General features: G+C 36.3%; 1 protein-coding gene across 1 annotated transcript in view; it reads right to left on the bottom strand.

Annotated features, from left to right (window-relative positions):
- Positions 1 to 13,417, bottom strand: part of LOC150098510 (putative glutamate receptor) — a 38,405-nt gene extending 24,988 nt beyond the window's left edge. Inside the window, exons 1-3 of the mRNA XM_090405248.1 lie at positions 13,315 to 13,417; positions 5,409 to 5,525; positions 2,492 to 2,700 (exon numbers count right to left, since the gene is read on the bottom strand). Coding sequence (XP_090261374.1) covers positions 2,492 to 2,700; positions 5,409 to 5,514 — 315 coding nt within the window. The 5' untranslated portion in view covers positions 5,515 to 5,525; positions 13,315 to 13,417. The remainder of the gene's footprint in view (positions 1 to 2,491; positions 2,701 to 5,408; positions 5,526 to 13,314) is intronic.
- Between the last annotated feature and the right edge of the window lie 3,355 nt (positions 13,418 to 16,772).

A 16,772-nucleotide genomic window follows, 5' to 3' on the forward strand; every position in this document is an offset into this window, starting at 1 on the left:
CCATTCATGGGTAAGGTTGGTGGATATCAGGGATAGTTCTTCCTGGAGGTCTTGTTGATCTATTGTAAGGAGAGAGGCACGGTTCTTCAACATGTGTACAATACTAAGTTTTTGAGAAATGTGGTGGCAGGAAGTGAAATGTAAATAACGTTCTGTATTGGTAGGTTTGCGGTAAACTGAGAGGTTGATACCACCATTCGGAAGCTTCTTAATTAAAGTGTCCATAAATGATAATTGCTTATCTTTTTCAAGTTCTAGAGTGAATTTGATGGTGTGGTGTAGAGAGTTGATTTTGTTAAGAAAGTCGAACAGGTCATTTTTTGTGTAGTTCCAAACGATAAAGATATCGTCCACGTATCTTCACCATACTGTGGGTTTAGGGTCTGTTTGAGTTAAGATTTTACTTTCCAAATCCTCCATAAAGAGATCAGCACAAGATGGAGAGAGGGGCTACCCATTGCAAGGCCAGTCAATTGCTGATATATGGTTTTATTCCATAAGAAAACGTTTGATGTTAAACAATGACGGAACAGAGAAGTAATGTCTTGTGGGAGCAAACTTCCTAAAATATTGATGACTTCCTTCACAGGGATGTTAGTGAATAGAGATGTAACATCCAGGTTGGCGAGTAAATCCGTATTGGAGATAGCGATGTTGTTCAGTTTCTCAACGAAATGTTGCGAATTTCGTATATAAGTATCCGAATTATGGATGTGTGGTTTGAGGAGGCCTGCCAGGTGTTTAGATAACAGATAAGTTGGCGAATTGATTCCATCCACAATCGGGCGTAGTGGTATTCCATTTTTATGTACCTTAGGAGCGCCATATTGTCTTGGTGTTAGTGGATGCATGGATTTCAATCTTTGTTTTAAGTCCATAGACCAGTTCACCATGTGACGTATTAAATCGTTGGTATCATTGTGGTTCTTTGGTGTTGGGTCTGTGACTAGGACAAGGTAGGTTGATGTATCCGACAATAAGCTGTTAATCTTATCTTCGTAATCACTGGTGAATTTACCTTATCTACCTTCATTATGATAATGTCTTTCTTTTTCTTCAAACTATACAATGTTCATTTTTCCAGAGTAGTGATGTTTTTGTTAGGAGTTCTGGAAGATGAGAGGATGATACTACTTTTTAATCTAATATCATTAGCTATGGGCTCTGGTAATGACGAGACTGCCTTTTTTATATTACAAATGACATCCACTTTAGGGACATTATGAGGTGTTATCGCAAAATTGAAACCTTTTTTAAGTAAATTAATCTCTGGTTTTGTTAAGACGTGATCCGATAAATTAAAAATAACTTTGCTGTCTGGTAGAGAAGGTTTTGACTTAGAACGTTTTGTATAAAGATCGTTAAATTTTTTGATTTGGTTTCGTTTGCTTGTTGTAAAGGCTTTATCATAGCTAATAGTGACCATTCTGTCCAAATGCGACCATATATCTTGGTCTAAAGTACTAGAAATATCGTCATAAATCTGATAACAGTTTAAATCTATTTGGCTTAAAAGAAATCTGGTATGCTGTATCCGTTCACGTAGAAGTGCCAAAGATGTTTTAAAATAAATATGTTTCGATCGTCTTGAATGGAATTGTTCTTTTAAAAATAGAAACTTTGGAATAATCTTGTTGTCTCGACATCTTTTCGAAAAAGTGAGATGATTTAATAGTGGTGGATGCATGGATTTCATCTTTCGTTTTTGGTTTCCCCATGGATTCTATTCATGTTAAAAAAAAAACGTTTAATTTTCTGACCAAAAAAGCTCTGGAAAGACATGCACGCTCTATGCATGTATTGTACGCGCTCTGTTCTTTGTTTAATGTAATTGGAATCGGTTGATTATAGTTGATTATAGTACATCTTTCTCTGCGAAACATTCATCTCTCGCGACATCACTTTCTACGTTTCACAGAATCACAGCGGAGGCGCGCCTTCACAGCCCTCACAAGCTGTTATGTCCTAACGTACCGTGGTCGACCTGTTCTTTGGCGATCAGATATGTCTTCTGTATCTTTATAATAGTTAATAGTCCGATACACAAACATTCTACTGATCTCCAGTGTTTTTAGCGTGTTGAAAATAACTGGTGGCTGCATTCCAACCTTGTGAAGTGCTATTGCAGTCACACGCTTCTCATGATCTCCCCACTGCATGTTAACCTGTACAGTTAGACAACGCTCCCTCTCTCTTATTGATAAACACGCGAAAGTTGGTTGCGCACAGCGCCACCAACGGAACTGAGCTCGCGCAATTATGTCGGCAGCGCGGAAGTTGTAACAGTATTTATGGCAAGATTGTGTATAATCATTGTTCATGCACTTATTCTCAAAGTATTCTTCACTAAATTATGCAGAATTCATGAAAAATACAATAGATAATAGACAAGATTCATCTATACGACATTATATGGTTATCATTTTTATATCTTCTAAAAATAACAAACAAAAAGTAATTTTTATATATTTAGAGATAATGTTTGATGTACCTTTTGCATTTGTTCAGAAGCTTCCTGGATGTTGTGCGTTATGTATAAAATATGAAAAATATGAACGTTCATTTGGGTATTGACAATAGTTTCGACAATATCGCGATGCCTAGTCGGACTTTCGTTCTTATAAAGCCAATCAGGAAGGGTTACTGTTTTAATCCATCGTTGATTAAAAAGGTACAAGGTACACTGTAGGTATAAATTTCCTGTAAAAAGAAAATAACTCAAATAATCTTTGAATGTAATAAAATTTTTAGAAAGTTTTTGTATGCTGAAAAGCACTTTTTAAATTTTTTAAATCAAAATGAAAATATACCTGAGAATTCGTTACATTGAAAATTTCATTTTACATTAATTAATTTGCCATTATACGCCTAATTAATTTGCCATTATAATTTGCCTAAGTTATTAGTGTTTTATTTTTCATTACGAGTGTGGTCTGAAAAGTTCTCGGCCTTTACCATAGATGGCAAGACTATCGGCAAGGTTTATTTTTTTTTTACAAGTTGGTACATCTGTCATAAGCATCCATCTGAAATTGCAAGTCATTCTATCAAGTAGTTTGTTTTATACAGCAGTCTGAAGCAAAAGTATTGTCTGTTTCCCTTGAAATGGATAAAATTGAGTATCGTGCGGTTATAAAATTCTTTGTAAAAGAAGGTTTAATTCCAGAAGAAATTCATTCGAAGTTCATAAACGTTTATGGGCACTCTTCTCCTTCGTTTTCGACAATTAAGAAATGGGTTGCCGAGTTTAAACTTGGCCGTACCAACCTTGAAGACAGTCCACGCGAAAGACGTTCAAAAAGTGTAACAACACCAGAAATCAGGAATCTGGTCAAGTGCACGATTTGGTATTGGATGACCGGCGAGTCAATGTGCGTAAAATGGCTGAGACTATAGGCATTTCATGAGAACGTGTAGGATACATTTTGCGTGAAGAATTGCAAATGAAAAAGCTTTGCACAAGATGGGTGCCGGGCTTGCTCACAGCAGATCAAAAACGTACTCGCATGAAAATCTCTGAACAGTGCTTGGAGCGTTTTAACAAGAATAAAACTGATTTTGTGTTTCGATTTATTACTATGGATGAGACTTGGATTCACCAGAATACAAACAGCAGTGAAAACAGTGGACAGAAGCCGGTTGTTCAGCGCCAAAGAAGACAAAGTCGGTTCCAACAGCAGGAAAGGTCATGGCGTCTGTGTTTTGGGATGCTAAAGCATTTTATTTATCAGTTATCTTGAAAAGGGTAAAACAATAACCGGAGAATATTATTCCGATCTTTTAACCAGAGTAGACGAAAAAATTTGTGAGAAAAGATCCGGTTTGCAGAAGAAAAATATCATCTTTCATGAGCACAATGCATCTGTCAACAAAGGTGTTTAGGCAATGGTAAAATTGAGGGATCTGCACTATGAATTGTTGGAAAATCCACTCTATTCCTCAGATTTGGCTCCCTCTGAATTCCATCTCTTCCCAAAACTAAAATTCTTCCTCGCTGGTCAGTGTTTTTCGTCGAATCAAGAGGTGATTGCAGCTGTAGAGGGATAATTTGCAGATCTTACTGAGAACTACTACAGGGACGGGATAATGGCGCTGGAGCATCGCTGGAATAAATGTATTAGTCTTAACGAAGGTTATGTTGAAAAATAAAATTATGAAATTATAAATTCGTTTTTTCATTGTTAGACCGAGAACTTTTTAGTTCACCCTCGTATATCAACTTATGGAATAATACTAGCATTTTTCTAAAACTAATAAAAAATTGCTTAATATTATGCTTTGGTCTCTATTGAAATTATATTATTTTTATATTTTTTTTACTGCTTCAGTTATTAGTTTGTCCTGCTGAGAGAGATTAGCAGATAAATCTTTGTTTGCTAATGTGCTTCTTTCCGTATTAGATCGGTTGTACTGTTGCAGAATAATAACAACACAGTATTTTATATATAATACTTCTTTAAGTATTCTCATTATATGAATTCGATATGTTGTTGTGTGAATTGATGTGAAATGTCAATCTCATACACGAGAGGTTGCTTGGTCAAACTATAGTACATTAGTACCACGTTGGGAATATATTTGAGAAAGGGGGACTTGTTCACATTGGATTTGTGGGTCTGGGATTTTAAATTCACGTGTATTTGTTGAATAATTTCAACATAGTTAATGGCACGAAATTAAACCGATTCCCATTAGGATGTATCCTATTGTTAATGAGAAAAATGCTCAGAATTCACCACAACTTTCATGCTTACATAAACTACATGTCGCATGTGTTCAATTATTGATATTTACCTTGTTTTGTAAGTTACTGTTCAATACTATACATTAATTTCAAATATTATGCAAGTTTATTAAAAGCGTTGGTTTCGTAATTTGTATAAGCAGGCTGGATCTTCGTAAACTTTCACTCATGAGCTAAAATATTTTGACTACATACCTAATAGCGTGTTGGACCTCTTTTGGCCGAATTAACTGTTTGTACTCGTCTTGGTATTGACTCGACTAGATCACGGAAGGTATCCTGTGGAACTCAGGAATGGTCCGGGGATCAGCGACTAAACGGGTCATTGACATCGATAAGCGGATGCCAGCGTTCTTCTGATGATCCAAATGTCCGATGGGTCTCAAATCAGGAGGCCAGGGAAGCACGAATGCTTGGATATGATCTTAGAACCATGGTAGAGTCCAGATCAACCTGGGCCATGTTGTCACCATGTAGGGTATTTCCTGCTCCGAAACAATCGCAGGTAAGAATTAGAGATTGAAGTGTGTTCAGTAGGGATGAGAGGAAAGAGTGATGTCCATAAATGTCGAACGTTTGTAGCGACCACGCTGTTCGCCTTGTAAAGTGTAAATAATGAATGTACTTCTTGTTAAAATTAATTATTTCAAAGCTGTTAACTTACTGAACTGGTTTGAGTAGAGCAGCGTCACTTGCTCGGTATCGAGAAGCACTTCCACAAAATCTGCGATGAAAAAAGGAAAGGAAAAATCTTCGTCCGACTTCGACATACCTGGACACACTGAAAGAACGAAAGAAAGAAAGATTATCGAAAGCGTGGAATATTGTTATTAAAATTCGTTATTAAAGTGTGAACAGTTTGGATTTCTCTGAAATGCGAGGCTTTTTGCGATACTTATTTTACCATCATATGTTTTTCTTTTTCTTTTTTTTTTTTCAATGACATTAGCTGGATTCTGAGTTACTCGATCTCTGGTGCAGAAAAGTAAGGTTTCTTCTCCCAGGAACTCAGACTTTTAACCTTTCATCTAAGAAAAAAATTAGCAGAACTTACACTGACGCAGACAGCAATACCAGTTAGGATTATGAGATGGGAGCAGTTGCCTGCTGCACTCTTCCTGATGTCTCTAAAATCATCCATCAGTGCCAGATTAATCCTGTCGAGTTGGTACAATTGTGACGGACCCTTAATCTTGAGGGGGAGCTCAAATTTAGAAAACAACAAACGAACTGAACATTAAACAGGGAGCCTATGAATAGTTAGCGCCAGGTCCCATATAACATTAATCTGCCATTATCATCGATCGATAACTGTAGAGCCTCCGTAGCTCAGTCGCTATAGACAAAACCCTTTGGTAGGAAAGACCTGGGTTCGATTCTCGTCCATGACGTGAGGAACCTTTATCTGGTCTCTTTCGACTAATGGTGAGTTAGTCGGTCTCATACGGAGGTGGTGGGTTTCACCCGGAAATTCGGGTTTTTCGTCCCTAAGTACAGGCAAACCGGTCCCTTGAATACATACACGGATTTACAGTCCTGGATATTGCTCTTAGGGGATGCAGCAGAAAAGTGACGAACCGATTGTATTAATTTCGTCGTAAACCCTCCTTAGAGCACTTTACCCGTTCCTAAAGGGTTGGACGAGATGAATCAGATAGGTCAGCTTTCAATGATGCTCAGGGTGGAGCTAGTTATCCCCCATTTCCAACAGTTTGAGCTAAAAGTGTTCAGCCTACTTTCTTTGGGAAAAAAGGCGTTAGAGGATATAGTTTTTGCACTGATATAAGGTAAGTGTGACAAATAAGACTATTTATAGAGAACTCACCAGTTGTCGGATCAATAAAGAATATAAGGCAGTTTTATGATCTGAGAAAAGTAACTTAAAGGAAAAATAAGGAAAACTTCATGTTTATAGATAAGTCCATCCTTGTCTTCTGTTTATCTTGAAAGTGTTATTTAAAAGAAACCTCAAAAAGAGCACCTGCTGACGTCTCTATTTTACTACTCCTTTATACCAGTATCTTGCCATAAACAGCGCTTCATATCTATGCGTGTGTATACGTAAAGTTCTGTCCCTTCTTTTCAATCCTCATATCAAAGGGCAAATTATGTCCATATGACATAATTGAAGCAGTTTTGTAACGCAGGATTCTAAATGTATGTAGCGCAGTTCTGTATGCAAAAAGAACATGGGACTTGGATACACGACATAATTTATACCAAGCAGCACATTGATTTTTGTGAAGGTTCACTCGAATTTACATTTTCCTTCTCTCTCTCTCTCTCTCTCTCTCTCTCTCTCTGCACGGACGAGTTTCTGTTTGCTTTAGGTTGATTAGAAATGCTAACGATACGTTTTTTTTCCACTTAAATGTTTTAGTAAATCCATCATGAAATCTTTCTAAAATTCAGTTCTCTTCATATAAAAATAATTGATGCTAACGGTTCTCCATCAATATTTTCAAGGGCGTTTTAAGTATTAGCATATGAATATAATAAAGATGCAATAGACAGAATTAATATTAATGGATGAACAATTTTTTTTATTTTGTGGAGGTTGCGAGAGAATATATATACACTAGGGGAGCTACTTCCCCCTGGCGCATGCGCCCCCCCTTGTTCTGGACTGGTAGGCCGGTTCTCCTTGAATTCTGATGATCGAATTTTGAAGACTCGACACTCAGGATAGCCACTGAGTTTCAATACGTTTCAAAAAACGTGACATAAAAAGGCTTATCATTTTATATATATAGGGTAGATATATACTGTTCACTGTTCGACCACAGATGACAGAATCCTCGAGACTTGTGCGCATGACAGAAGGCGAATCCATTCCGATAATAGGCTAATCAATCTGTTTCGTGGGTGTTTATTATTATACGTCAGAAAATTAACTTCTCTTTTATGATCATTGTGGTTTTTAAAGTGGGAATTATTTTGCTTGTACAGTCAGAAAATTTTACGTATAAAGCACGTGATTTCTCGCGTTGGTGACGAATTGGTACATCCCTTTCTCCCCTTTAACATGAATTGACTCTTCTTGGCACTCTGCCAGCTACAGTTCTCTCAACTGTGGGCAGACAGTATATATATATATACTTAAAAGACACACTGTGTGCGTGTGTGTGTGTGTGTATATATATATATATATGGCTTTTCTTTTATGACTATTTTTATGACCTTTTAGTACCAGAGTGCTACGAAGGATAATATGTAAAAACAGACATTCGTCGGCCGACCTTGAACGCGGAGTTCGGAGCATGGACTGGTACACGAATCTGCACAAAAACATTCAGAACCGGGCTCACAACATGGGTTTCCATGGTTGGACTGCAGTACGCAAGTCCCACATTACCTGAACCAACATGTAGCGTCGTTTTCAGCGGTGCAAAGAGCGTGTGCAGTGGAACGTGGAAGCATGGAAAGCTGTCTTATGGAGGACCAATCACTGCACTCGCTACCGAGCAGATGGACGGGTGTGGGTGTGGATGCCGGGTGAAAGTTTCTTACCAGACTGTGTAACTCCAACTATGAAATTCGTAAGTGGCAGTGTGATAGTATGGTCCTGTTTTTCTTGATTTGGGTTCGGACCTTTGTTTTGTAGTGCCGCGAATATTGACCTCCGAGAGGTATCTGAATATTCTGGACAGTGCAATGTTTCCTACTTTGGCGTTTCTACGGAGCTGAAACCATTGTCTCTTTTAGCAAGCCATACCCGTGTCATAAGGCTGCTGTAACTGCGTGGTTTGTGGACACGAACGTCACCACATTTGACTGGCTTCCACAGAGCCCTGATCTCAACCCTACTGAACATCTGTAGGATGAATTGGAGCATCGGGCGACGATAAGGGACGTCCCCCCCATTCCCAATTATCATAAGTCTGTGGTCTTTAGGTCTCTTCGATCAACTGTTTTATTTTCCAGCCAGTTTTCTGATCAGGTGAAATTGGTTTTAACACTATGCTGCTAATTTAGTATTTTGATTAATTTCTCTCTTATTCCATATCAGTTTATTCAGTAGACTCCATACCATACCAGCCTTAATAATTCTATTAACTATTTCAATATTTAATTTGCTATCTTTAAATGGGATAAGCGGATAGCGTATATAAACAATGGAAATATTAACTAAGGTTAATATTCGCACTTAGATAAGATTGAAGATAGCGTACAAGTCCCTGGCTGTCGTGATGTATAAAGTTCCGTTTTCAGATTAAATTATTGTAGTCAAGGCAATTCAAATCCCTAAATTATAGCATAGCTTCTGGAATATATAATGTAGCTAATACTGAACTGTTATATCACTTATATTTCAGTATTTCATGTTGTGATTTTTCATTTCTTTTATAATACTTGTATTATAATATTTCTTTTATAATTCGTGTATTTTTTTCTTACTAACCTCGTAAGCTTAAAGTCCATTTCGTACTTAAAACATAAATGAGGGGAAAAAATTAAAAAAAAAAAAAAAAGAATCCGAGCACTTAAAAACATCAGTGGAAATAAGCAACACGCTAGCACTTTTTGTTATAATATTATAAATATGTTCGATATCTGTTGATTCATTTGTGCCTACGTCTTCTTTATTAGCATTGAAAAATTAATTTTACGTATGGTGTGTATATCTGAATGTATTTTCCTCCTGTTTGCGTGACTAAAACTATTAAAAGACTTCAAGTAAATCTGAGGAATTTTCCGATTGAAAAAAAAAAAAATTATTTCTAGCAAATCCTTCCTGTGTACTTTCAAAAATAAATAGGCAATCAAATAACACTATAATATTTAATAAAACAAAATTAATGAGAAATATAATTTTGATGATTCTAGCAAAATAATTTAAATCTTTTATTATATACGCTACTCAACAGCCTACCACAAAATTTAAAACACATAGACAATTACAGAACATTAAAACACGAACTGTGGAAGCTGTACCAATACAATTAATATATTGTATTGGTACACCTATTTTCACTTCACAAACCATCAGCATCCAACGACTGCTTTCCACCCATAAAAAATAGCAAACATAAATAGTGTATGCTAATCCCACTCTCTTCATAAAAGCTAACCCTATCTTCGAAGTAGGTGGGATTAACATGGCTTAATCAAATAATTGTCCGCGCGGTTGGACTAGTGGCTTTGCGCTTCGCAACCATATTCCTGGGGAAGGAGTGTCCTAGGTTCGATTCCCGTTAACGGACGTGAGGAGCTTAAGGATCTTCCTCAGCCATAGCAAGTTAGCCGATCTTGAGCGTGGGCAGCAGGGTTTTTTCCGCCAGTTTATCTGGGGTTTTTCATCCCGCAAACCGGTCTGAGAACACACGGATTACAGTCAGGAATACTGACCCAGCCATAGGTCTGATTCGTCAGCCTGTTCCGGCGCCCGGATAAAATTTGGGGGGACTAGATGGTACTGTGAACTCCCGTAAGAAGGGGGAACGCAGTATCATCACACGAAATTTATTTTTATCAAATAATTCTCATTAGCCAATCACTACAATTAACTTCCAAGTCCCAATACCTTAACCGATAATAATAAGGTTGGTAATAATAATTATTATTAACATTCTGTATGTAAATAGCCATATGATAAAGATAATACTTTGTCAAATTAAAAAAAAAGCACAGAATCTTTATTCATGTAATCATATTAACTACCTTGAGTAACTGTATTTACGGGCGACTGCTGTGATCGTTATTATTCTGTTATTTGAATTCCACATTATGCAATTATAAAGATATTAAGAGTGAAAAGTGTAATGTAAGAAATTATAGCACTGTTTCCTAAATATTATAAAACAGATATCACTCTCTGAGAGGTAATGATAAGTGAAAGTAAAATGATGCGCGGAAATGTACACGTGGTTAGTACAGAATTGTAAAGTTGTAAAATTGTTCAGTCTCTTTTTTTTAAAATTCTTCTTCCTTTTTCGTATTAGGCCTAGTGGCCTGTTACGGAGCTGTCCTAAGCCCTTCCAAACCGTACCCGGCCCGAGGATAAGGTGGTTAGCCCTATGCCTCCCGGTGTATCCTATGATGTTCAGGGGGGGATGGTTGGCCTGTTGTAAGGGACGAAAAACCCTACCTTCGTATGAGATCGGCTAACTCATCTTTCGTCAAAAGAGACTAGACGAAGGTTCCTGACGTCACTGACTAACATTTTTTTAAAAATTATTATTGTGAAAAATGAAATGAATGCATTTAGCATTATCTATTCCACGTTAATAAAAGGAAATTGTTAAAGTGAATAAAAATGAATTGTAAAATTAAAATGTAATGTAAAACTGTAACTGTAAATTGTTTTTGTTAGGATTACTATTAATTTTAACATTAATTATAGTATTCTGTTTTCTTAATCAATAATTTTAATAACATATAACAAAATGTACCCTACACTCATGTAAATTCTTGAAAGATAATAAACTGTGTTAAAAAAAAACAATGGGACTCCATACAGGAACCTCCGTAGCTTAGTTGGTATTAAAGAGCCCTTTGTTTGAAAATATCTAGGTTCGAATCCCGTTTACGATATCAGGAAGTTTTATAATTGCCTTTGTCATCATCACCTCCATGGAGTCTCAGAATAATACCTTGTGGGGCCACTGCACGATACATTCTGTACTTCGCAAATGTATTTTTCACCTTGCGGGTATTTTTTGATTTGTGGGAGGAGAAATCCGAGTTACTGGGAGGGAAAAAATCCAACCATATGAGATCGATTAACACATTCAGTTAAAAACCCTATATGAAAATTGTCCTAAACCAGATTATATTTTTTATTTCCCCCCCAAAATAGCTTTGTAATAATTTCAGACTCCGGAATCAAAATGTATGAAAAAAATATAACAAATTTAAAATTTGCAGACAACATTGCATTACTTGCAAGCATGGAAGAAGATCTACAACGAATTTCTGATAAAATAAAGAAAGAATGTATAAAATTTGGATTAAACGTAAATATAAATTATGCAAATAGGAAAAAGAAGCACCAATCTGAAAATTGAAATTGATAGTAAGAATCTAGAGCAGGTAGAAAACTTCACCTACCTTGGAGGAGTTATTGAGTACAATGGTAAAATTATAAAAGATATAAACAGACGAATAAGTCAAGCATCCCAAACATTTTGACCACTTAATAAAATATGGAAATCAACAGACATCAAACAAGTAACAAAAGTAAGAATCTATGAAACAATGGTCCTCCCAATACTCCTCTATGGAAGTGAATGCTGGAATCTCAAAAAGGCTGAAGAGAAAAAAATATCAGTTACTGAGATGGGATCTCTAAGAAGATTACTTGGAGTATCTCTTCTTGATCGACTAAGAAACGAAGACATAAGGAAACGACTAAAACAAGAAATAACAATAATAGACAAAATCCAAGAAAGAAGACTGCGATGGTTTGGCCATGTGACCAGAATGGGAACAGAAAGATTACCAACTAAAGTCCTGAATACAACGATGGAAGGTAAAAGGTCCAAAGGACGGTCCAGAATTAGATGGATAGACAAAATAAAAGAGGACCTGAAAACCAAATCATAACAAGCGACACCAAACTGGACAGTATTGTTCAGACTCTTCAGGGACAGACAGAAGTGGAAAGAGTTCATTCGGCCTCATCATCATCCATGGATGATGATGAGGAGGAGGATGAATGCTATGGTAAGGCGGTTAAGACTATCTAATATACATACATACTCTATTTTGTCTGTCAGTTTTATGTATTATCTGACAGGTTCGCTTGCAATCCCTGCATTTCTTGGAGTAACTACCTCTCTATCATTCCTCATCATCCATTCATCATCATCACACAGATGAAAGAGAGAAGAAGAAGAATTTTAGCAGTGTTCTTTATATTAGACGGACAGTAAATGAAGTAAAGTTGCTTTAATTGTTTTCATCAAAGAGCAATGAAAGATTTAAAGGTTCGACTTCATTATCCGTTCTTCACAGATGAGGATCTCTGAAGTGAATTCTAATACCCTTATTATGGACGGATGTTCCTTTTTATATCTGTCTGTTGTTTTTTTTACTATCATTTTTATCTAAAGACAAACCTGATGGATCGTCAAGTTTTGCGTAATTGTAGTTTTGTACTTGAAAATCTCCTAAATGCGTTCCCGTTTACGATGTAGTCTACATTAATCAAGACGCTTCAGCACGTACAAATAAAATATTCAAAACATATTTACTAATGGTCACAAGACACGACTAAATGCACGTTGGTCTTTGCTAACGGGAGGGGAGGACGCTTCTGTCAGAGTTGAGTAACAACGCGAGTCATGTACTTGGCTAAAGCAGAGCGTGCTTGCTTGAACAACATTTGCTTCTAAGAATTTTTTTTCTCACTCCATGTTAGAATCGAGTCGTTTCTCATCGATTAATTCAAAAGTAATTCTTCATGCCAAACTAAATGAGCCAATTCGTGCATGATATATAGTTTAAACTGAACTTAACTGTAACCCACCCAAATATATCTTTAAATATATTTGAATGACTGAAAAGGAAAAACCAGGAACTTCGCATTTCTGGGAGTAACAACCTCCGCATGAGACTGGCTTACTCACCTGCAGTTGACAAGACTTTATAAAAGTTTTTCGCGTCCGAACCCAGGTTCTTTCAGACTAAAGGACTTCGTCGTTACTGACTGAATTACACGGGCTCCTGTAATGATTTTTTTTTTCTTGTTTGAAAAACTCTTTTCGTTGCAATTTTTCTCACACCGTAGTGAGCTTCGTTCCTAACAATCCGACTCCATACTAGGATTCAAAACATCTGCAGACTCTGACATCTCTGGCAACAACTTAACAAATCGGAACGATACTGTTGGGCATACAGCATTCACCAAGCATCTCCGCTACATGCACACGCGCTCATACAATTTTAAAAGTGCATTGTAATGTGATTCGTCATTCATCAATGCTCTGCACTTTAGTCACGTATTCCTGATAACAATATCATCTACACCGGTGATTGCTATAGTGATTCAAAAGTTTGGAGCTGGCTGACCACTCAGGCAAATATCTCACTCGTTAATGGATTGAATTAACGAGTAGTGCTGAAGTAAATATGTTAACTGTGTTTATCAGTCTGCGAAGTAAAATTCTTGCATTTTATAAGTGATACAAGACAATTTATTATTTTTTTTTATCAATAATACCATCTGTCATTACATTTTCGCTTATCTGGAATCGATTTTATGGAAAAAAAATCAATGTCTTTTCTCTCTTAGAAGTATCATACACACTCTCGTTAAAATAAAACTTTTAGGTCTACATCTATGGCCATATTAACGCTTTTCTGAATTCTTATTGGCTTCAAAACTTTGTCGGATAGATAGGGCCAGTGATGTCATATGATTAGGTTGACCATACGTACCGCTTTGAAGAGGACAGTATCGTTTTCTTCATCCCTGTCGTCCCGTCGTTTTAATAAAAATGTCAATTTTGTCCCGTTTTTAATAAAAACTATAAATATACTTTAATATTGGTCAATCATAAATTATTATTCATAACTTATAATCGTATATCAATATCATGGATACCAGTATAACCATGGAGTCGCATTGTTCGATACTAAATATCGATATCTGCAGTGATTTATTCAGAGAAAATTTAAAAAAAAAAAAAAAAAAAAAAAACACTTGCGCGTCTCAGAGGTGGCGTCTGTTCTGCTGTATCATTAGGTTTTGTTTTTCCTGTATGCTTAACAGGTAGCTTTGTTATTCAATGCCGGTGGTTTAAATTTCTTATTTTTTTAACGTTTTAAGACTTATTTCTGAAACCTTTAAGTCTATCATTGCAATGTCAAAGAGGCGAGACTGCAGTTTTAATGAAGATCTCCAGAAAGAATTCAAATATATTAAAATGGACAAGCTCTGTAGCGATGGAACAACAGTGGTATGCCAACATTGTAATGTCCATTTTTCCGTTGTTCACGGAAGCAGAAGCGACATCAACCAACATGTACGTAGCCAGAAACATAAGGATGCTGAAAAGACTTTGGCTTCAGTTAAAAACATCAGCTCGCTTATGGTGAGATGTGGTGATAGTAAAAGCGATAAAATTGCAGCGAGTGAAGTTCTTGTTACTTATCATACTGTACGTCACGGACAAAGTTTTCGAGCAAATGACTGCTCGTAGACATTGATAAATAAAATTTATGAACCAGAATTTTTTTTCAGCACGTACCAAATCAGAAGCAATAATTACTAACGTTTTATCACCATATATATATTGGGCGAAGTAATAGAGGATTTGAATAAAATAAAAAGCATTACAGTCAGTTTAGATGCATCAAACAAAAAGACATCAACCTTTTTCCAATCGCTGTGCGGTACTTTTTGCCAAACTATGATGTTCAAGACAAAATTATAGACTTTATTTCCTTACCTGGTGAAACATACGACATACAGTGTGCTGTGTTCAAGGAAGTAAGTGAAAAATTTGCCTTGCAAAACAAAATTGTTGTTTTGTGTGCAGATAACACGAACACCAGTTTTGGTGGTTGCAAAAGACGGCGAAAATAATGTGTGCCAAAAACTTGAAACTGAACTGAAAAGGCAGATTACCAGTCTTGGTCGTGGGACACACATTATACCAATTGTCTCCAGTGTGATGTCGACTGTTTACCAATTGAGATTGAATGTTCTGCAGTGAAAGTATTCAAATATTTCAATATATCCACAATCAGAGTTGAAGAACTGAAAAATTTTTGTGACTTTGCAGGAAACAATTACGCTAAATTGTTAGAACATGGAAATATAAGATTTTTGTCCTTGGGTCCATCAATTGACAGAATTTTAGCATCTTTGGTGAGCTTCGTTCTTATTTTCTTTCTCAAAAAACATTCCCTGTTATTTTGCGAAAATTGCTTGAGGATTCCTGTTTGGAATTGTGGTTATCGTTTGCAAGAGATCAAGTGTCTGCGTTCCAAACATACATTAGCTTAATTTAAAAAGTTAATATTTCAGCAACAGAAGTAGCAATGAACATTGAAAATCTTATAAACAATTTGGAGTCCAGAAAAAGTGAAGTGTTTGTAACTACTGATGACAAAAAAAAAACTGAAAATGTTAGTAGATTCAGGAGAAATTAATGAGGCTAAGTTTTTTAAGCTAGTCGAGAATTTCTATGAAACCAGCTTAGAAAATGTCAACAAGTGCAAGTGCGGTTTAGGACACACTGAGAAATTCAAGTGGGGTGCTACTAAGGAAGACACCTGAATGGAAAGAAGTTCAGGACATCCTGAACGAGGAACTCAGCACAGAAACAAAGAAACTCGTGTATTCGATCATTGAATCCTCATAAAATCTATAATTGCGAGGCAGTTAGAAGATACATGGAGTAAAGGAAACATTCCTGTATCTGATAGATGGGTACAGATTTTTTTCGGAAATGAGCGAAAAACGCCTACACTTGAAAGACTTCTGTAATATTGTACAGTTTATTCTTTGTCTTCCATGAAGTACAGCACCTGTTGAGAGAACATTTTCTGGTATGAACAGTATGTGGTCAAAGGAGAAATCTAGATTAAGTGTTGAGGCAATGAGGGCTATGTTAGTTGTAAGACAGAGTTGTGTCATGGAGTGTGAGAAGTTTCATGATAAGGTATTGAAAGACCAAAATTTGATCCGTAAGATCGCTTCATTGGAGAAGTATTGATGGTATGATCGTGGTGAAAAACAGTCCCCCTTCTACATCTACCTAAATTTTTGTATGGGTTCTGTTATTGAAGAATAATGATATACTCCATATCTTTATGTAATCATTTTTTATCGTCTTACGTTTTCATGTATACAGAATATCACATAACTCCTGCCCTGTTTTTGTCTCAAGGAAATATGTTCAGCCTACATATGATGCGGTAGCATCGCAAACAATCGAAAAACTTGGAAGCTCAATATATTGAAATATTTTGGGGAAAATAAATATTTCTTTCCAAAGTGTCAAAATCTTCATATTCCATCACAAGATAAGAAATATGTTAATTACCGCTGTCTTAGGTTGCTATTATCGGGTTGTCC

The sequence above is a fragment of the Typopeltis vanoorti genome, chromosome 15 (genome assembly GCF_054136105.1).
Source record: "Typopeltis vanoorti isolate ZY-2024b chromosome 15, IOZ_Tvanoo_1.0, whole genome shotgun sequence".
In the NCBI taxonomy this organism is placed as follows: domain Eukaryota; kingdom Metazoa; phylum Arthropoda; class Arachnida; order Uropygi; family Thelyphonidae; genus Typopeltis; species Typopeltis vanoorti.